This window comes from Equus asinus, chromosome 14 (assembly GCF_041296235.1).
Source record: "Equus asinus isolate D_3611 breed Donkey chromosome 14, EquAss-T2T_v2, whole genome shotgun sequence".
NCBI classification, from domain to species: domain Eukaryota; kingdom Metazoa; phylum Chordata; class Mammalia; order Perissodactyla; family Equidae; genus Equus; species Equus asinus.
Window position 1 is genome coordinate 668,508 of NC_091803.1, and position 21,035 is coordinate 689,542.

The 21,035-nt window shown below is 61.2% G+C and overlaps 2 protein-coding genes across 3 annotated transcripts in view; both read right to left on the reverse strand.

Moving 5' to 3' along the window:
- ADAP1 (ArfGAP with dual PH domains 1) overlaps positions 1-2,972 on the reverse strand; it is a 62,983-nt gene extending 60,011 nt beyond the window's left edge. Inside the window, exon 1 of one of the 2 annotated variants that reach the window (XM_044746627.2) lies at positions 2,735-2,972. In XM_044746627.2, the coding sequence (XP_044602562.2) occupies positions 2,735-2,816 (82 nt within the window). In that variant the 5' untranslated portion in view covers positions 2,817-2,972. The remainder of the gene's footprint in view (positions 1-2,734) is intronic. The other variant, XM_070484048.1, reaches the window with a different exon arrangement.
- A 14,916-nt stretch (positions 2,973-17,888) lies between these two features.
- On the reverse strand, positions 17,889-20,733 carry COX19 (cytochrome c oxidase assembly factor COX19). Its single transcript, XM_070484051.1, has 3 exons — positions 20,513-20,733; positions 19,798-19,913; positions 17,889-18,519 (listed from the first exon to the last, which is right to left on the reverse strand). The coding sequence occupies exons 1-3, from the start codon at positions 20,592-20,594 to the stop codon at positions 18,439-18,441; spliced, it is 279 nt and encodes a 92-aa protein (XP_070340152.1). The 5' UTR covers positions 20,595-20,733; the 3' UTR covers positions 17,889-18,438.
- Positions 20,734-21,035: the final 302 nt, after the last annotated feature.

A 21,035-nucleotide genomic window follows, 5' to 3' on the forward strand; every position in this document is an offset into this window, starting at 1 on the left:
ACACGAATCAAAGAACCACACAACTGTCACCCACCCGAAAACCCAGTTAAAGGCTGAGACCCCGTCCTTCTGGGCACTGGACCTGAGGCTCAAAGGGGAGAACAGATCATTTGTCCCAACTAGGCAGGCAACCCGGAGGGAGCGCTGAGGCGTCACCCGCCCAGGACAGGGACCCCACCCAAGCCTCGCAGAGGAATGGACTCAGGTGTGCCTGCCCCCCGGTCCGTAGCGAGAAGAGCCCCCTGGGAGGGAGGCCGTCAGACGGGGCCCCATGGTCAGGGTGTGGGGGAGTCCACTGCTGGAGCAGATAGTGCGGAAGGTTGGAAGCAGGTCCTGTGGGGGTTGCAGGGACCCCCCAGACTGACTCCCTCCCAGCTGCCCTCGAGTGGCCAGCTGGCTAGGTCTGCCTACGTCCACTCCAAAAAACCCCAGACCTGGCAATTAGAGGCCGCCCAGGCCTGTGCTGCGCCCTGCTGTCCAGAGCCGACGCCGTGGGGACTCCACGCCAGCGATGCCCTGCTCCTGGCTGGCTGTGGGCGGGAAGAACAGCCAGGAGCCGGTCCGTGTGACGGTCCTCTGACAACAGCATAACGCACTGTGCCCCCTTCTGCCCCCATCAATGCCAGAGTGGCCCCTAGTCGCCCATCTGGGCCACAGCAGGGACAGGAGGCCCCAGAGGCACCCCACAGTGGCACAGAACGTGGACAGACCACATGGGCTTCAGCTGAGAAGCAGCGTCCGAGGGGGCGAGAGGGGAGGCAGGGCTGGAGCGGGGCATGCTGGAAGGGGGCAGGCAGAGTGGGCGGACTGCGGCCGGCGTAGGAGCCCTGCTCTGCCTTTGAGACAGCACGTCCGGCCCCTAAGACAGCCCCAGCTCTCAAGGCCTCAGTCTCTGTACGACGGGGACAACCGCTCACATCCTGCCTGCTCCTCGGGCAACCAGGCAGAGGAGGCGGGATGCTGATGTCACGGGCCAATTCTGAAAACCGAGGGGCTTGGCCCAACACCAGGGAAAGCTGGGCTCCCCAGAGCCGCCTGCCCCAGACGGCAGTGTGCCTGCTCGGGGCAGTGGCCCCTGGCCCCAGGGGCTGGGCTGGGCACGGCAGCTGCAGGGCGCACCATCCCAAGGAAGCCCCTCGCCCTCCTGCCAGGCTGGGGGGCCTGGAGGCAGCTGCAGGGAGGCTCTGGGTCCAAAGGAGCCGCTCCTGGGCAGTGCGGTCAGGAAGGAGAGGGGCAGGGCCTCCCCCGACTCCCACGCCCCAGGCCAAGGCTGCCCGTTCTCACCGGCCTCTCCCTAGCACGGCCGGCTCTCGGAACAAGTGGAAATACAGGTCTGGGAGAGGGGGCGGGGAGAGTGTGGAGTGAGCCCCGCTGGCAGGAGCAGCTACAGCAGCCATGGTGGTGCCACCCCCACCTCGGAGTGGGCCCGCGCTGCCCCCCTCGGGAGGTGGGAGCCGGAAAGGCCTCTCAGCCAGCCCGGCTTGCAGAAAAGCCTGTCACTGCCTCCCCTCTGGGACACTCGAGCTGCTGACCTGGGGCTGCCAGAGACCCCTCCCAGCCCACGCAGGGGCAAGAGAGCAGAGCTGGGGACTGGGTCCTATTCTAGGGGTGTCCAGAGGCTGCACGTCTCAAACAGGTGTCTGGGGACAAAGGCAGGGTCTTCCCACCTTCCCTCTCCAGGGGGCCTCGGCCACTCCCGAATGTGTTAGGTTTGTTCTGAGGGGCTCAGACTAGGAGCCCCCAGTGGGGTGTCCCCTGGAGTGCCAGGGGGACAGCCCCTGAGTTGGGCCACCCTCCAGGGCGGGGGCATGAGCAGGTGAGCCTGGAGGGCCTGTGCCTGCCCACCCGCCCGCAGAGGACCAGCCAGGGCTGCCCACTCGGAAGCAGAGTCCTGCCTGCCGGTCTGAGAGCTCAGCCGTTCCTTTTCCTGCTGACCCAAGACTAGCGTCCCCGGGAAGGAAGAGGAAGCACCCAGGACGCCAGCGCCTTGGAAACCACCCAGAGCAGGGGCCACCCAGGAGCAAAGTCCGGGAGATGCCCGCTGGCAGGATGAGGTGCAGGTGGCCCGGGTGCCGGTTCCCAGTCGCACCTGCCCCCCAGCCCCACCTGATCTGGCCGCCTGTCCCAGAGCAGCTAGGCGCGGGGCTGGGGGGAAGGGAAGCCCTTTCCCACCGGCTCCACGTGGAGGCGGCCGGGGCTTCCTCCCCCTTCTCGGGGCGCAGTGCACAAGGGTGGCTCTAGGCGGGGGCCCATGACGTCACCTCCAGGTGGCGGGGAGCCAGGTGGACCCCACACCCACGCAAAGAAGCCGGCGGGCCGGCTCGCCTGTCCTCCCCCTGCAGCCGGTCGCCCGCCGCGATTTCCTCTTTCTTTGCGGAGCCGGGGCTTTCGCAACGCGGCGGCGGTCCCCGGGTGACAGCGAGACACGCAGCCTGGGGGGGAGGGGAGGAGGCGACACAGCCGGAGGCCGGGGGCCGCGGGCGGGCGACGTCCGGGTCCCCGCAGGTGCACGCCGGGCCCGCGCCCCACCCGAGCGGGGACCAAGCAGCGCGGCCGGCGCCCCCGGCCACGCAGGCGCCGCAGCACCCCTCCCGGGCCCGGGGCGAGCATCCAGGCCGGCGCCCACCCAGACCAGCACCTACCCTGGGCGCACCCACCGGCCCGCACCACCCGGGCCGCATCCACCCCGGCCCCGCACCCACCCGGGCCCCGCACCCACCGGGCCCGCACCTACCCGGGGCGCCGCAGTCGGCGCAGTGCGCGTTCCCCGGCCGCTGCAGCAGCTCCAGGACGGCCCTCCGCCGCTCCTTGGCCATGGCCGCGATGCCGCCCGCCCGCGAGGCCGGGGCCGGGCCGGGAGCGTCCGCCCCGCCGCGCTAGAGCCCCGCGCAGGCCGCCCGCCGCCGCCGCCCCTGCGCCATCCTGGGCGGCCTCAGCCCGCGCGCCGGTTCCGCATTCCTGCCGCCCGGCCCGGCTCCGCCGCCGCCGCTCGTATCCCCGCCGCGGCCGCCGAGCGTGTGCCAGCGCGGGGCCCCGGGCGCACGGCGCGCTCTGGCCGGCGCGGCCCGCGGGCGGCCCCCAGCGGCGCGGGCGGGCGGGCGGGCGTTCTCCTTCCGCCCGGGCCCGGCGCCCCCAGCCCGCCCGCCCCGGGGACGCGCCCAGGGAGGTCTCCCCGCCGCCCACCCCTATCCAAGCACAGCGTGCCACCTGCCCCGGCGCAATGCACCAGCCAGACTGGTGGCCGGCCCCGGGTGGGGTCGTTCGTGCAGTCATTCGGGCCAGGAACAGCGCCTGGACACCTACTGTGCGCCCACCAGGGAGCGCACCATGCCCACGGGGCACGCTGGTAATTGTTGAAGGAAGGGGTGTGTGCCCAGCACTGGGGACCAAGGGCTCATACCATCCCTGCCCTGGGAGAGAGAGTCAGTGGGTGACAAGCTCCAGTGTCCGTGGGCTCAGTCTGAAGAGGGGCCCCCACCCTCCATCCACCACAGGGACTAGATAAAGCCCTCCTGCATCAGGAGGCCAGGGACCCAGGCATGAGGGCGACCTGGGGAGACGTGGAGGCCACAGGTAACAAAAAGGTGTTCTCTCCTCTGCACGCTCCTGCACTTTTTCAAATTCTTTCCATCTTCTTCTTAAATTATGAACGCAAGCATACATCCTGATAAAACCGAATGGAAACAGTACCAGACGAGAAAATTACAGCCTTTCCCACCCCGCCCCTGGGGAGTCTGAGGGAACCACAGCCAGCAATCTTGTAGCATCCTTCCAGAACGGTCCACAGCCCGTTGGCACCGCAAGGGGGTCCCTACTTCTTCCCGTCTGCCACTGGGGTTTCTGGGTATGGCTGCATTCTGCTCAAAGCTCCGCTGGACCATAACCTGTCCACCCAGCGGCTGGCCGAGGGGCATTTCAGGCGTTCACAGTGGGTCAGAATCGCAGACAGGCCACAATGCCTGCCCCAGTTCACAAACAACGTCTCTGCGAGCGACTCAGTGGGTTCACACCCACAAGTGGCACCTCCAGGACAAGGAGCGCGGCATTTGACTCGGGGACGTGCCCTGCGACAGGCCTCCCCCGAGGCTGCGCAGGCACGGCTCCCTGTGCTCTGGCCGACGGGCCCCGTGGCGTCCAGAGCCTTGCCCATCGTGCAGGCAGATGTGGGAATGCGGTGGTTTGCGTTTCTAAACCGCACGTCCTGTGGCTCCGTGTGCTTCAACTGGTCACATGTCTTCCTGTCCTATCAGACTGGAGCTTTTCTGGGTGGGAACAGGTGGCATTTTCATCTCTGGGTCCCCGTGCAGGGTCAGAATCTGCCACTCAGCACAAGCATGGAGAATGCCACTTAATGAAGACTGACGGATGTTAATGATAACACAGCACAACGACGGACAGCGTTAGGACCCCTTACGTGTATTTTCTTATTTAACCCCCATTTTACAGATGGGCAAACTGAGGCATGAAGGAATCCAGTCACTTGCCTGAGGCCACACGTGGCTTCTATGTGGCAGGACTGGGATGAACGTATAACTGTGTGACAGGGAGACAGGCACCCTGGTGGTTCATCCGACTAAGGAGGCCCTGACCTCATCGAGGGAGGTGGGAGGGAGCGAGGATTCGAGACAGGAAGTCGGGATGTACACAGATTCCCAAGAGGGGAGAGCTGCCAGCAGGCCTTGCCCTGGGCTTCCAGGCTGGAGTGCAGCCACCCTGGGGTCCCTGTTGGTCCCCACTGGCTGCTGTCAGGGCTGGGGTACAGGAGGGCAGGACTCACGCAGAATCCAGAAGGTGCCAGCACAGCCCAGGGAGGGCTGGACCCAGACCAGGGCTGCCAAGGGCGGCTCAGTGCCCTTGGGGCAGACAAGGGGTCTGCACGGGCGGCCCCCCACTTCTGCTTGCACCCACCTGCCAGCAAGCCCTGCTGATTTGCTTCCTGCTCTCTCTGCTTTTCGGCCCCCCGAACAGCTGTCCCTGGCCTGCCAGGCTGCTCAAAGGCCTCCAGTCCTAACTACTCAAGCATCTTCTGGACCTGGGTAGGGGCTTAGACAAGACCTGCTGCCTGCCTGCCGGTGACCGCTCAGCCATGCTGAGCAGACCCCAGGCGGAGAGGTAGGGTCTGTCTCCTCCAGCATCCCCTCAGCAAAGGGGGTCCACACACAGCTGGTCTGTGGGCGCCCAGCAATTAGTTGAAGGTAACTTCAAGGTGAGACCAGGTCCCCCTGCCCCAGCCGAACGGGCAGCATCTCAGTGGAGGCAGGGCTGGCTCTGCCCAGGGAAGGAGTGAAATGGACTGAGCTTTCCAGGGGCGAGGCCAGGCTGGGGCCACTGGAGGAGAAGGGCCCTGCCCTCAGCCTGGCAGCCTGGCACTCAGCCTCTCCCTGGAGAGCAGCCACTTTCCAAGGGCTGGTGACTGGGGCACTACCAGGCTCCCTTCCCTGCAGAGGGAGCCCTTCCCTGGGCACCTGGAGACCCCTGGGTGCTGCCCATCACTGCCTGCCACCGCCAGCTCTTCTTCTGCCCTGACACTTGCTGTCTCCAGTTCCAGAGGAAATTCGGTAATCAGGGGGGGTTGGCACACCTGCCTGAGACGGGAGGGGATGCACCAAGCCCAGAGGAGGTGGCCAGCATGAAGGCCAACCCCTCCCACCCACGGCCCAACAAAGGAGGTGTTCAGCGGACGCTCGTGGCTCTTTGCTTGATGTGGGCACTGGCTTTCTGGGTAGCTGGGCCCTTCCTTCCCCAGCACCAGGTGGTGGCCAGACGCCCCTCCCCTTGACAGCATGCACTGAGCACCTGCTGTACGCAGAGCCCTTAGCAGGTCTGAGGAGCTCTCCATCTGATTAGGGGAGGAGACAGGGGCTCCGAGCAGAGGGAAGTGTCCACCTCTCCTGCCAGCGCCCACTGGCATGAGACCGCGGGTTTAGGTTGAATTAGCCCCAGCTCCAGCGTGGGAGGCGTAGACAGTGGGCGCTGCCTTCCAGAACCAGACGCCACCCTCGAGCCCTCCCCAGACACGTGGTAGCCCTTGGGCTGAGCAAGCACAGGGTCCCGGGGTGGCGCTGGGAAGATGGGCACAGAGCAGGCACCAGCCCAGAACCCTCCCCCTCGTCCCCCCTCCCGCCTCACCAGCAGGGCTGCGGCCACATCCCTCTGCCCTCGTCCCTCACCCTCCCTGGCCTCTCCCTGCCAGACCCCAGAGGGGACCCTGCAGGTCTTCCCAGGAGCGGGGAGCTGGGGATCCGGTGGGTGTCAGTCCCCCAGAGTCAGCCCTCCACTGGGCCCCCGAGTGTTGGGCGAGGCCGAGGAGAGCATGCAGGATCCCCAGGGAGCCAGCGCCCAGAAGCACGGTAATGGCGCGGAGAAGGCCACTAAAATGCAAGGCAGGGCTGTGCCTGACTCCTGGGAACAGCTTCCTGGTGTGGCCGGGGACAGTTCCTGTTTTAAAGTAAGCCCTCACCCAATGTAATTCCCGCAGCCACTGCTCTCAGCCTCCAGCCCCACCCCCAACAGAAAGAGAAACAGAAAAACCACAAAGAAAGACGAAGCTCACACAGCAGCGGCCCTCATGAGCTCTGCGCACGGACCGCTCGCCTCGGCATCAATAATTCACAGCCGGAAGGAAGGCAGAGCAGGGAACAGGCCCGACTGGCTGGAGCCAAAGATGGTTCCACACCACTGTCTGGGAGTGGCACCAGCCCCAGAGACCCCTCGTAAGGTGGGGGTCTCCAGGGACGTCCCCAAAGATGACATGGGGACGGGGCCTCTCCGTGCGGACAAGGGTGCCAAGGTTTGCTCAGTGGGTTTGGGGCCATTTAAAAATATATTTTCTTGGGCCGGGCCTATGGCTCAGTGGTTAAGTTCACTCGCTCCACTTAGGTGGCCCAGGGTTTGCCAGCTCGGATCCTGGGTGCAGACCTATGCATTCCTTATCAAGCCATGCTGTGGCAGGCGTCCCACATATAAAATAGAGGGAGATGGGTACAGATGTTAGCTCAGGGCCAGTCTTCCCCAGCAAAAAGAGGAAGATGGGCAGTGGATGTTAGCTGAGGTCTAATTTTCCTCAAAATATATATCTATTTGTTTTTTCCTGGTTTCCCAAAGAGAAATGGCATCTGGCACAGGAGGACGGTGGGTCTGGAAGGCTCTTCAGGCCTCAGGGGGCACTCTCTCCTGCCAGGACGGATGGGAGCCTAACCCTGCAGCTGAGGCCTCCCCAGGCAGCCACTGTCACTGGGACAGGGTGGGCACCAGTGGCGAAAGGTCCTCTGGTGCTGGCCGCCAGTCTCAGGTTTGGGGAGGAAAGTGAGACCCACGATAGGCACTGGGATCGTGCTTTTTCCCTGGCCCTGCCCCTCCCAGCAACAAGCCTGGAGCCCTGGGTTCCAAATGCACATGCAAATCGGTGCAACTCAGAAAGACCCTTGTAAAGAACTCTGACCAGTCAGTAATAAAAAGAGAGTGGCCAAATTAAACAACAGGAAAAAGATCTGATCAGACATTTCTCCAAGGAAGACATACAGACTGCCAAGAAGCTGCCCAACCCCATCAGTCCTCAGGGAAACGCACATCAGAACCCCCAGCAGACACCCCCACGCCCACTGGGATGGCAAGACAACAAGGGTTGGTGAGGCCGTGGAGAAATCGGGACCCTCACACAAGCAAGTGATGGGATCTGAGATGGTGCAGTCGCTGTGGGCAACGGTCTGGCGGGTGGTTCCTCGAACAGTTAAACCCAGAGCTGCCGTGTGGCCCAGCCAGCCACTCCCAGGGACACACCCAAGAGAAACGAAAACATACACCCACGCAGAGGTTGGTACATGAATGTCCACAGCAGCATCACTCACAACAGCCAAAGGCGGAAACGACCCGAGTGGCCACCGACGGATGATGGATAACACAACGTAGTGTGTCAGTGATGGAATACTACGCAGCCACATTAAGGGATGAGGCACTGACACCTGCTAATCGTGGAGGAACCTCGAAAACGTGATGCTCAGTGACATACACCAGTCAGAGAAGGACAGATGCTGTGTGACTCTGCTCACGTGAGTCCTGTTCACACAGGCCCCGGGTCTGAGAAGTGTTTGCCCTGTGTTTAAATAAGATCTGAGCAGCTTTTGTGTTTCTCACGTCTGTGCTCTGAACCTGGGGCCACAGGCCCCTGTGCTGAGCCCACCCAGCCCCCACGGAATGAAGGGGGCCCTTCATCTCCCCCACAGCAGCCCCACGAGAGGCTGACATCATGCCCCTTAGTAGGTGGGGAGACTGAGGCTGGGAGGGGCTGGGTCTCACATCTCCTGAGGGTTGTCTCCAGGACCAGAGCGCAGGGCTGAGGCCAAGATGAGCATCCCCACCCCCCACCCCCCAGACGGGGAAGGCCGAGAAGCCTCGCAGCCTCGAAGAGCTCAGGAAGGCGTGGGGGCAGGCGCAGCTCGTCAGGCTCCCCACACTGCAGACAGCGCCTGCCTCTGCCGCGCCCGAGGCCGTGAGCCAGCACAGCAGGACGGGCCTCAGACGGGGTGCCCATCTCCCAGAGACGATCCCTCTGTCTGTCCCCCACTCATCCACCCATCCAGCCATCTAATAAGTCATCTGTCTCGGACTCTGTCTTCCCTCCCACCTCATCTTCTAGAACATGACTGACATTCTTCCCACCTCCCACGGATCCATGGGATCCATGTTCTTGCCTCGAATCTGGGTGGGCGTCGTGACTGCCCCAACCAGTGCAGGAAGGCTGCAGGACGCCTGTGGCTTCGGAGGCCAGGTCAGAGCAGGACGCAGCTCCTGCCTGGTGGCTGCACACTCTATGTCTCTTTCTCTGTCTCTATCTCTCTGTCTCTGTCTCTCTCTCCTTGGGAGCCTGAGCCACGAAGCATGAAGCCCAGCTTTCCTGAAGCCACCAGACTGCAGTGGCCACGTGGCGAGAGCCCAGAGAGGGTGGTGCCTGGTCGGCTCTATCAGCCTCAGCTGCTGGAGTCCTCCCAGCTCAGGTGCAGCCACCCAAGTGAGCAGCCTCAGGTACCGCCTGGTGAGGACAGCGCTGAGCACAGCTGATATCAGACCCGGTCCTAGAGCTGATGGCAAAGCCGGTCCCAGAGATGAGAACGGTAACCACAAGCTGCAGTTGTTTGAAGCTAAGTTTGGGGCAGCTTACAACCAGTGAGGGCTAACTGGCCAGGGTGGTCTCAGAGACCCAGGCCCCATGGCCACCACGTCCAGGCCTCTCTCAGGCCATGTGCCTCAGTCGCCCATAGCTGGACAGACTCCTGCACCCCAGGCCTGGGCCCCAGGTGCTGGGAGGCCGGGGCCATGCTGTCCACAGGCCCTCTGGCCTGGAATGAGTCCTCCCCTGGCTCCCCCTTCCCAGCACCCCTGTGTCGTCTTGTCGCAACAGTTCCCTCAGGACCCAGCTCCTATTTCCACTCCCCGCAGCCCCTGCCCTTGGGCAGGCGGTCTGGGTATGGACGGGGAGCCCCTGCCACTGGTCACTGCCCGCCGTGGTGCCCAGTGAGCTGCTCCAAGCTGCTCTGACATGACAGAGGTGCTGGCACGGGGCAGCGGGCACGGTGTGGATGGGCCCCAGCTTGGCCTGCTCTCCGAGCCCCCGGCCCCCACCCAGCGTCATGTCAGGAGGATCTGGGGTCTGAGGGCGCACAGCCCTGTCTCTAGTTCTCAGAGTGTGGGGCCCAGTGCATACACACTGTGCCTTCCAGGCAACCCTCTTCAGGCGCTGCAGTGCCGCCACTGTCCGGCAGGGGCCGCCACACCACCACATTCTGTCCCCAAGGCGCCGCTGTTCCCGGGTCAGAGGGAAGAAGGGAAAGGAGAGTGGGTTTCCTGAGTGGGTGGCCCGCACCAATCCATCATGGGGCTTTTGCAATTCAGTGGCCCAGTCTGTTCCCCAAAGTGCTACCCCAGCCTGGCATCTCCAGAAGGATCCACCCCGGGCACCACAGATGCCTGGAGGAGAGACCCCGCCCTGGGAGTGTCCCCAGCCCAGCCCCCGACACCCATCCAGACCCTTGTCCTTCCAACACTGCTGGCCCCTCGGGAGCCGCCCCGGGGCCTGCACTCTACAGCCCAAAGCTTCCATCGCCAGGCTGCGCTCCGTCCCTGGGGCCCAAATGCACCGTTTCCCCTCGCATCCAGAAAGCGCGGTCAGAAACATGGGAAGGCCCCACGTGGCTCAGAGTCCCATCCGCAGCTGGGTTTGTAAATCCAAATGTGGAAGGTGGCAAGCAGAACCCTGGCTAACGGAGGCCCCCGGAAGCTACTGGAAGTTGCGGGTTTATTGCTGAGCCCTGGAGAGTGCTGCAGGCAATGGGGACCGGGGAGGGGGGGGCGCCCTGTTGTTCCTGAGTCTCCTCTGGCCTCTGGGCTTTCTCTCAGGTTTGGCTGAGTATCTCCCGCCCCAGAGCCAGGACTGGCCCTCAGCCCCCGTCCAGGGAACGCTCCCCACATCATGTTGGGGTTCAAGACCTGTGACACAGTTGGCACACTCTTCCCCTTGCAGAGGGTGGGTCTATGTCCCTCCCCGGAACCTGGGACAGTTAGTGACATCCTCCTCTGACGCTGCTGGCTGCACCCTCTTGCTGGAGCCCTGAGACTGCTGTGCAGTGAGGAAGCCCAAGCAGGTCCCCTCAAGGAGCCATGTGGAGGCGTCCCTGGATTGGAAGAGAGGCGGTATCCCGCCCCAGCTGCTGCAGCCCCATTACTATAGCTCTACCTGGAACCCCCAACGCGTGGGGCCTGGAGAGGTCACAGCCGGCTGTCCAGAGCAGGAGCCACATGGGAGGCAGGCCAAGGCAGGATGCAAGGAAAGCTCCTGAGGGTTTGAGGGGCGGGCCGCGGACGAAGCCTTTGTACAGTCAGTCTACCATCTCCGCAGCGGCTCCCAGCAGGGCGGAGTCTCCCGGGGCCACCACCACGATGGAGGGGCCAGGGCCGACCCATGCTTCTGAGACAGATGCTCACCCAAACCTCGAGAGCGCCAGGATGAGACTGGGAACGGGGCACTCCCTGGCCCGTGATCCCCACGGTCCCTCTCCAGGGCTCAGCAGCAGTAACTAGGGTTCCGTCTGCCACCTCCCACTTGCAGGGAGAAAGGAGACGAGTGAGGAGGCTCCAGGCTGACCAGGGGCTGACTGGACGCTGGTTTCCGGGCAGTTGTGGGCACACTCAGTCTGCTGTCTGATTGTCTCCCGGCTGCGTCCACAGTGCTGGACGACAGCAATGAGTTCCACAGATATTACTGGGCGCCTCCAGCACAGCCTACTCTGGCCCTCCACCTGTGTCAGTGAGGCCGACCACAGCCCCTCCCTGGAGCTGAGAACCTCTCCCAGCGACAGCGGGCAGACACTGAGGCCTGGCCTGGAGGGACTAGGGGCGTCCCCCAGGAGGAGGAGGGAGGGGCTCGGGCAGGGGGAAGAGGGTGAGTAACGCGGGTGCACCAGAGAACACGGCACCCGCGGGCCCAGTGAACTGTGCGTGGAGCGAGCCCGAGTGTGCAAGCACGTGTGCCAGAGACGACAGCAGTGCTCCTGAGAAGCAGCTGGCCTGTGCAGTCCCTCTGCCAGGGGACAGCTCCCCTGCCCCAAATCCCCACCCCCAGCCTGTGCCGGGGACTGGAAGCCCAGGTGACATGCTGGAGGGGCTCCTGGCCGGCGGCAGCTCGCTGTGCATAGGGCAGGGGCAGGGTGATTCCAGAGAACACACCCCCGGACGCTCGCTCCACTCCCTCTGGGAGCAGAGGGCCCTCTCCCGCCTGGTCAGACATGGGTCTCAGAACGGCTACTCTGATGACCAGCTGCCACTGCACGGGGCCAGGCCTGACTGCTCAGCCTGAGCTCCGAGCCGCCCAGGAGGTCACCCGCAGCCAGGCTTGGAGGTTTCCCTCCCACCCACGGCCCAGCCTCAGGGTGGCTCCTGGGGCCAGCTCTCTCCTGTCACAGGACCTGGAGGCCTCCTCGGGCTACTGTTATCTCCGAGCTGCCCACGCCCACACTGTCGGGGCCTGCACAGAACCAGAACTGCCCCTCCTCTGCTCGACAAGGCGGGGGCTCCCCTGTGGCCAGGGGAGGGAGGGGTGGACCAGGCCTGACTTTGCAGAAGCCAGAGGTGGTGAAGCACACCCAGAGGGGAGCGCCGTTCCAGAAAGACAGCCCTGCCAGAGGTGACAAAAGAGCTAACCAGGGCACAGAGGCTGGAGGGCCCTCCAAAGGCGAGGGGACAAGAGGCCTGAGGCCTGTGCTGTGGTACGGAATTCTCAGGACTTTCCAGCGGCCACAGACAGGAGCTGGACCACCGGCAGGTCTGGAGGGGCCCTGTACCATGCTGACCCCCCAAGTCCAGCACCGGGAGGGGCCTGCTCTGCCTGACCTTGAGCATTCTGGGTCCTCCCTGCCCACACGGGCCGCGGAGGAGCAGTTCAACCAGCACCGCACACAGGGCCGACGCTACCCAGACTCCCACCTTCCCGGGAGCACAGCAGCCGCCACATGACAGCGGGGTCGGAACATCCCGTAGCACAGGGTGGGCACAGCCACGTGGTGTGTGTCCCCTAATGGAAGTAAGCTGACGGATAACGTCCTCCAGGCCACCAGTGGGAGAGCCAAATCTAAGGTGCCTGGCAGCCTGGCAGCACGGGATGCAAGCCACCGGGAAACCCAACCATGTCCCTCCAGAGGAGGATGGAGAGCCCTCGATTTATCACAGGGCTCCGACAGAGCCACTCGAGCGTCTCTGGCCACAATAAAACCCCTGCCTTCTCATCCATAAGTGTCTGATCTCACAAGGGGACCCCGCACCACGGACAGGCCCTCTTTCCCTGCCAGTGAAGACCAGCACAAAGCGGGCCCCGTGGACAGAAAGCAGCCCGCGTGCGGGGGCGCCGAGGGCCGGCTTCCTGCGGGGACACAGGGGCAGACAACACGGCCCCTCCCTCAAAGGGCCAATCCCGACGACCGCAGGGACATCAGGCTGCCCCTCGCCAGGCCCATGTGCTCTGCGGACGCCAGCAGGGCTGTGTCACGTTCCAACACGCACGCCAGCAGTTTCACCAGGGAAGATACACTGGGCTCTATTTATGGACAATATACAATTACAGCCACAGGCATGCAACTCATAGACGATATAAAATTACTCTAAATGCAGTGGGTTTTCTTAAACTAATGATTTTATTGTTTCTATAAAAATAACACACGCTTGTCACAAAACATAATCATAAAGGAAAATACGAAGAGGACAGCCACGTAGCGCCAACAATCCGTCACCTGGTCAGGCGTCGTGAGCACCTGCTGTACAGGATTCCGAGCACCTCCCTGTCTACGTAAGACTAGGAAACATCTAGATGGACCAGCGCTCCAGGGAGAAGGGCCAGGCCACTCAGGCAATGGCTGGTCCTGACCCTCTGACCCTGTTTATCAAGTGCACACCCACTCTCGTTGTTGGCCAGCAAGGCGCAGCACAAAGTCAGCACCCAAGATCACAGAGCAACGTGGGGTTTGAACTCAGCCCTGGGAAAACCCGAGCCATGACCAGTTGCTGCGGAAAATGGAGACAGACCCCACAGCTGCCGGGGCACATGTCCTCTAGGGCAGGACCCAGCCTTCTCTGGGCATGGACATGCGCTGAGCTCCTTGCCAGCCAGCTGCTCAGGGATCCGAGGGTGTCCCCCACATGTCCCTTCCACACCACTGCTAGAGCTCTTCACGGGCCAGGGAGGTGTGGTGGGCAGAGCAATGGCCCAGAGATGTCCATGTGCCCGTGCCCGTGCCCAGAGCCTGTGAGCCTGACTGCAGAGGAGGTTACATCAGGGACCTCAAGATGGGAGAGGATCCCGGATTGTCGGGGGGAATGTCATCGAGAGGGTCCCTAGAAGTGGGGGGGGGTCAGAGTCAGAGAAGGTGGCGTGAGGACAGGACGAAAGCAGTCAGGGAGCAGATGCTCTGAGGATGGAGGAGGGGCCACGGGCCAAGGAGAGCAGGCACCGCCAGAAGCTGGAAGAGGCAGGGAAGGACTCCGCGGAGCCCCTGGGGGAAGTGCAGCCCTGCAGCCCCAGCTGACCTCAGAACAGGAATATAAATTTGTGTTGTTTAAGCCAGGAGCTTGTGGTCACTTGTCAGCGCTGCAGCAGGAAACTAACAGGACTTGCGCCTGCGGGCTGGGAGGGCCAGGGCTGGCAGAGTGCAGGGACACACGGGGGACAGGGGAGGACACAGCCCTGAGCCTCAAGCTTTCCCTGATGTGACTCGTGCGGAGGCCCTGGGGACATCCTGCACCCCCTCCCAGGGGCGCGCGTGGGCCAGACCAAGGTGGGGCTCATCTTCCTGGGCAGGCGGCAGGGGCCCCAGGCCAGACCCTTGCTGCCTCTGACCTCTCCGACCTATCTCCCACCTAAGGGGAGCACTGGGGAACCATTCTGGAAAGTGGCTTTCGGTGCCTTTCATAACGCCGTCCGTTGGCTCATCCTGACGATGAGACAAAACGCGTGCTTTACGTGACAAATGACGCACTACCAAAAATACCTCCTGGGAGCCTGGCAGGACAGACAGGACGTCTGCATCGCTAAGCACTGCATTTTCAGCACGCACATCTAGAAAACCACAGGTTCCTTCGTGAAGAAGTCAGCTCCTCTCTCTGCTTCCTCTCCTGACTTGCTGAAACCACTTATGTCTGCGATACCCTTTTTGAAATTCACTGAAAGTTATTTCCAGAAAAGAATTCACTCAATTGTGTATATAGAAAGTTCAACTACAAAGAGTTTAGTACAAAATATTTTAACGTTTTGTTTTGAAATAATTTCAGACTTCCAAAAATAGGACAGAGTTCGTAAGCCCAGCTTCCCCAAATAACATCTTACATAATGACAGAACAAGAATCAAACATCCCGGGAGCTCTCCGAGATCTTCATGTCTCGCCGACTGGCCCCCACCGCCCTTCCCAGCCCAGGACCTGAGCGGTTAGCCTCACGTCTCCTTGGACCCCTGGGGTGGGGGCAGCAATTCAGACAGTTTGTCTTTAGCACCCTGACACTTTGAAGAGTGCTGGTCTTCATTCCGTAGAATGTCCCTCAGTTTGGGTTTGTCTGGTGTTTTCTCATTAGATTGAGGTTAGGCATTTCTGGCACGAAAACCACAGAAGTGATGCTGCGCCTGCCTAGGGCAGGGGATCGGGGCCCGAGCTGTGGTGACCACTCGGTCCAGGGGCCCACACTGTGAGGTCCCCGCTGTTCCCTGTGACATCACCAAGGGCCTGATGGGGAGGTCCTCCAGGGCAGGCAAACCCCGTTCCCCATCCCACTCTGCCCACTGACTCCAGGACCGGCTGCTGGCCTTGTCTGCAGGCATTATCACCCAGGAAGGTGCCAGCGGGGACTCTCCTCCCGCCATTCCTGCTGCCTTAGTCATCGTCAGGAGCTGCCCCTCTCCGACTGATATGAATTCCACTATTCATTCTACCGGCAGGGGCTCCTGGGTGGAAATGCCTTCTGAGGGCTAGACCCTGTCATGGTCTTCATTTTCTTGCCCAGTGTCCCTGATGTGGCCACTGGGTCTCCTTCACGCGGCCGCCTGTGTCCTTCTGACAAGCCCCACTGCTCTGCAGCAGTGCCTTACTTTCCGACACAAGACGGTCGAGGCTCACCTTGGGCTCTCCCAGCCCCGGCCTGGAGTCAGCCATCCCTTCGAGGGGCCCTGGTTCCTTCGGCAGAGAGCGGTCTTACAATCCAAGATCCGGCGCTGGGCGTGCATCCTGTTCAGGGTGCTGCTGCTTCCAGGACCCTGGGTGCACGGAGCTGGGGAACACTTGTATGGAGACGCGCACACTCATGCATGCACACACTCACACACACCCCTGCATCTGTTTCCACATCTGGCTGCCTTTATACGTTAGAACACCAGGAGTTCCACACACCCGGCTCCCATTACCCACAACATCTAATTTTTCAATCTTAGAATATGCATAGTTTCAGAATTGTCGTCCGTGTGAAAAACAAATTCACTAACTAGAGCACAGAATTTTGTCTCTTTGTCTCTAGCTTTGGTCAAAATGCTGTTTTCCAAAGTTACTTCGGCGAGTCGTCCCCCCGCCCCTTCAGGCTGGTCAGAGCTGGCCTTTGTAATCGGTTGGGCTTGGGCTGTTGGTACTGTTGGTGCTCCGTTGTGGGTCCCCCCACATCTCGGCTTGTGTTTTGAGCATGCAGAACACGAGTGTGGTCCAGAGTCAGAACGAGAGTAAAAGGTACAGAGAGATGGTGCTCGTGAGCCTGCCCACCCGCTCCTGACTGTTCGAGAAGTTTGTGGTTTGTCCTTCCTGAATTTCCCTTTTGTACGGATATGCAGCTATCTGTATGGCTTCTTGGCTCTCTTTCTCTTTAACACACTAGATACCCTCTGGGACTCTGCTGTCCTCAGCTCACAGCATGTTCCTGTGTGAAGTTGCTCCGTGTGGGTTTGGCCAGTGTGGGTCCCCACCCTTCTCCCCACTTCCCTGCTGCGGCTGCAGCGCCCGCTGTGAGGAGACACGGGAGATGCGAGGACTCGCATGCACGGGCATTGGGGCCACTTCAATGCTCTGTAATTACAAAAAGGGCCGCAACGTATAACCTTGTGCATGCGTCCTTCTGTACTGTTAGAAAGCACAAAATAGTTTGATGGCTCAGTTGGCAATAAAAATCAAGACTTTTGGGGCCGGCCCCGTGGCCGAATGGTTAAGTTCAAGGGCTCTGCTGAGGCGGCCCAGGGTTTCACCGGTTCGAACCCTGTGTGTGGACATGGCACCGCTCATCAGGCCATAGTGAGGCAGCGTCCCACATGCCACAACTAGAAGGACACACAACTAAGAATATACAACTAGGTACTGGGGAACTTTGGGGAGAAAAATGAAAAAATAAAATCTTAAAAAAAAATCAAGACTTTTCATAAACTAGGCAATAATATGCAAAAAAACCTGCAGCACAACTAGAAGCGTAAGACAGAGACCACATAATGAGCAGCGACAAGCTGCAGATGGCAGGAGTTGGAGCTAAACCGTGAACATGGTAAAGGGCGCTGAGCGAGATGGAACCAGCCGTGGGAGGGACGTGATACAGGCAGGGCCCGACCAGGAGACATGCACCACCGCGGACTGAAAAGAGAGGGACGTTACTGCAGAGGACAGATGCGGGCGAGACGCCTCTGCCACCCATGGCCGAGGAGCAGAGGGCGGTGACTTCCTGGAGCCCAGGTGGGAATCTAGGCCGGCTGCCCCCACCTTCGAGAGCCTGGAGAAGACTCAGAGCCCAGAAGGGACACACCCTGGATTCTGCCAACACCATCCGCCACTGGCCACACCAGGACGAAAGCCAGCTGACCGGGAGCTGGGGAAAGCAACCGACGGGGGCAGGTCCGAGGGGAAACAGGCCCAGAGCCTTCTGCCCATGGTTCTGAACCCTGGCCACACTCCCAATCACCCCAGAAACCCTGGCTGAGGGTTTGGACACCTGTGAGGTTTAAATGACCTGCAGTCAATTCTGGAAACAGCCTGGCCGAGAACGACTGCTCTCAGCACCGGTGGATGGAACCGTGATGCTACAGGACATCCTCCAGTACACGCTCGGGGACCCAGAGGCAGGTGTGGGCGTTCTTAGAGTACAGAAACGGGAAGACGACCATGTAAGCCACACCGCAAATGTACTGACATTCTATTTTCCAGAGTTACAATGAAGGAGTTATTCAAATCAAACATCTAGTTTTATAAATATAGTCTGATACAAATCAGAAAACAACCCCTTGATCAGAAAGATACGCGGGATTCGGGCATTATGAAGAAAAGATCAAGACGTCAAATACGTCCAAAGCCAGGCGACTTCTATTACTCACTTCCTAGTTTGTATACTTATTTTGTTAAAAAAAAAAAAAGGAAATAAGCTAGCATATATGTTTACAAATACAAAAGGAAACCACTCTGTTGGGGAATGGTTTTCTGACAGTGTCCGTCTACACAACAGAGGTTCGTGAGCGTTCAGCACGTCAGCCCTGAAAAGACGCGCAGAGTCTCATCATGGAAACTCATCACCTCACAGGAGGGCCGAGGTGCCGCTCACTGACCCAGTCGGTGCTCAACACGCTGGCCTCCTGTCTGTCACGGGCCTCCCTGGGGACACTGTCACATACTTGGATTTCAAGATGAAGCCTTACACCCCTGGGGAAAATGAGAATCTAAAAAGAACAGTAACTGTTCAGAATAATCTGGGAAGCTTCCAGAGACAAGCCGCATCCTGGCTACGGGTGCACCACAGAGAGGATGCCTACTCTGACATCATCTGACTGTTTCAAGGACATTCCAAGAGCCCCTTTCTAACTCACACTCCTCAGGAAGTACACAGTCAGGGTGACAGGTCCATGCAGCACACTCCGTCCCTGACGACCCCCGACACAGCCGGCGGCCTTCCTCCCATCAAGACTGGGTTTTGGTCTTTGACTTCCCATCTATGAGATCTCCGAACCCCAGCTTCTCCAGCGGTTCTTGCGCCATTAGCTGCCTAAAAGAAAAACAGACAGTCGTCAGGCAAACAGTGAAGATGGTAAAGAGACGTCGACCCCAGGCGAGCCGGAGCCTCTGGGGACCCAGGCCAGCAAAGCCATCTGGAGCAGCCCCAAGCAGGGGCTGCGGGCACTGCATCGGCTGAGGGACGGTTAAGGTGCGCTTCGGAGCGTTGTGACTTGCTCAGACAGGGCGCGACGGCCCCACACTCTGTCTCCAAAGTGTGGCAGCACCAAGAAGACACTCACCCAGTTCCAGTTCGTAAAGACGCATCAGTGTAAAAGACAGCCGTTCAGACACGCGGGTCCCACCAGCGCGCTATTTAAAGCATTCAGGGTGGCCCTCTGTCGGATCTAAGCTCCTGTGAGCCCGAACAGCTCGGAAGGCAGAACAAGGGCCTCGCCTGAGGGCCACGTGCCAAGAAGGCCCACCACCCCAAAGTCCCTAACGTCCACAGACGGCCCTCAGCACACCTGTGGGCCTGGGAAGCACCACAGATGGTGCCGTGAGGGGAAGGTCTGCGTGTGTGACTGGAAAATGGAAATAGGGCCAAAGTGGACTGTTTTATGTTGCCCGTTGTGAGACAAGGCTGCCTGAAGACCAGATTCCCGAGTGAGCTAAGGAGGGGGGCTCCAGAGGCAGAGAAAGACGTTTCCACCCCCACCACATAACTCCACACGCTCTACCCCATTAAGGGTTAGAACAGTCCTGACTTTAAGTAAAATCTCAACGGATCAAGTTAGAAACATGTTTGTCTTGTTTAAAAGGGAGCCCTGGTGAATCCTGGTGGAGACAGGACGAGTCCCTCATCTTTCACCATTTCTTAAACAGCCATTGTCTCCCCGTCACATTCCTAACAGCTCCGAGTCTGGGCGGAACAAAGCACAGAATGCATATTTCTACGGTCTGAGAATGTGAAAGAAAGGCAGTGCGTGCCACAACCCTCCCATCTTTTAACTCAGTCGGCACCTGTACGTGCACGATCCCGAAACCTTAATGACGGGTCTGGAGCTCCCAGATCTGGAGAGAAAATCCTCCAAGCAATGCACTGGCGGACAACGCTGTCGCTCAAGAAAAGGTCCCGGGACTGCCCATCGACTTAGGCACAATTCACCCGGATGAGCCTCAATGTCAGGGGCCAGAGGGTCTGCAGCCCCGAAACACGGAGGCCGAGCCCGCGGCCGGGAAGAGGCTACTGCCCTGACCCCTGGGCCAAAACGCTTTGGTGGCACAGGTGGAGGGTGGGAGAAGCCGCGGCTGTTGGGGGGGTACTTGCCTCTCCATCCTGCATTCCAGATATTCTTTGGATTCATTTCTGCACAAAGCGTTTTCAAAATTGCGGTCGCGAAGGCACTTCATGAACTTCTCTTTAAAGCTCTTACATTCGCCTGGAACGAGGAAGGAACAGCATCTTCTGCGACAGGTGCAAACGGGACGCATTCCCGCCGCAGCCTCCCAATCCCCCGGCAGCGCTGCATCTCCTTCCGGAGCCTGTTTTCCCCAGAAACGCGCAGAAAACCACCCCCGGGCCGAGCCCACCCACAGCGGGGAGACCCCGGGGCGGGGGCGGGCGCACGGTGTCACCCGGCGGACCCTGGCTGTGTGTCTGGAAACAAAGAGCAATCTAGAAATAATGTGTGAAACCCATCAATTTCAAAGCCCTAACCTCCACGGAGCTCGCCCGAAGCCAAGACTCAAACACAAAGGGCGCGACCGCGGCATTTCCGGTTTGGCCCAGGGTCCGAGCCCCGAGGTTACGAAGAGCGGACTCGACGACGGTGACAGCTGGTGACACCACAGCCCCCAGCCTGAGGGGCCCTCCCTGGTCCGGCTCCCACCCCCCGACCACGGCGGAGAGGCCCTGGGCGGGGGGGGGGGGGGAGCTGAGCCGAGCCTCAGTTTCCCCACCTGCGCCCCGCGCGGACGCCAGGGGCCCACCCGGCTGCGCGGCTTGCCCGGGCCGGGGTCTGGGCCTCCCGCCGCTCACCGAAGTGATCCAGCGGGAAGCTGCCCTTGTCCGGGGGCCGCGGCTGGAAGCTCTTGGACCCAAAGTTCATGGCCGTCGACATGATGGCGCCGCCCGGAGCTTCCGAGTGCGACGCGCGCCGTACGTAGGGAGGCCGGCCGAGTGCCGAGCAGGCCCCGCGCGAGCGCCGAGCGCGTCGAACGGCGATCAGCCCCTAGTCACACAGACCCCGCCCCCGCCTCGGGGGCCTCACCGCCCAGGCCCCGCCCCTGCCGCCCAGGCCCCGCCCTCTCCCCGCCTACTTACGGCCTAGGCCCCTCCCCACAACCCAGGCCCCGCCCCCTGCCGCCTACTTAAGCCTAGGTCCCGCCCCCTGGTGCCCGGGTTCCTCCCTCACTGCCAGGACTCCGCCCCCCACTCCAGGCCCCGCCTCCTGACAGCCCACACCCCGCCCCCTCACAACTGGCCCCGCCCCTCGTCGCCCAGGCCCCGCCCAGCGATGCCCGGGCCCGCCCCAGCTGGGTTCTGAAAGGCCTTGACCCCA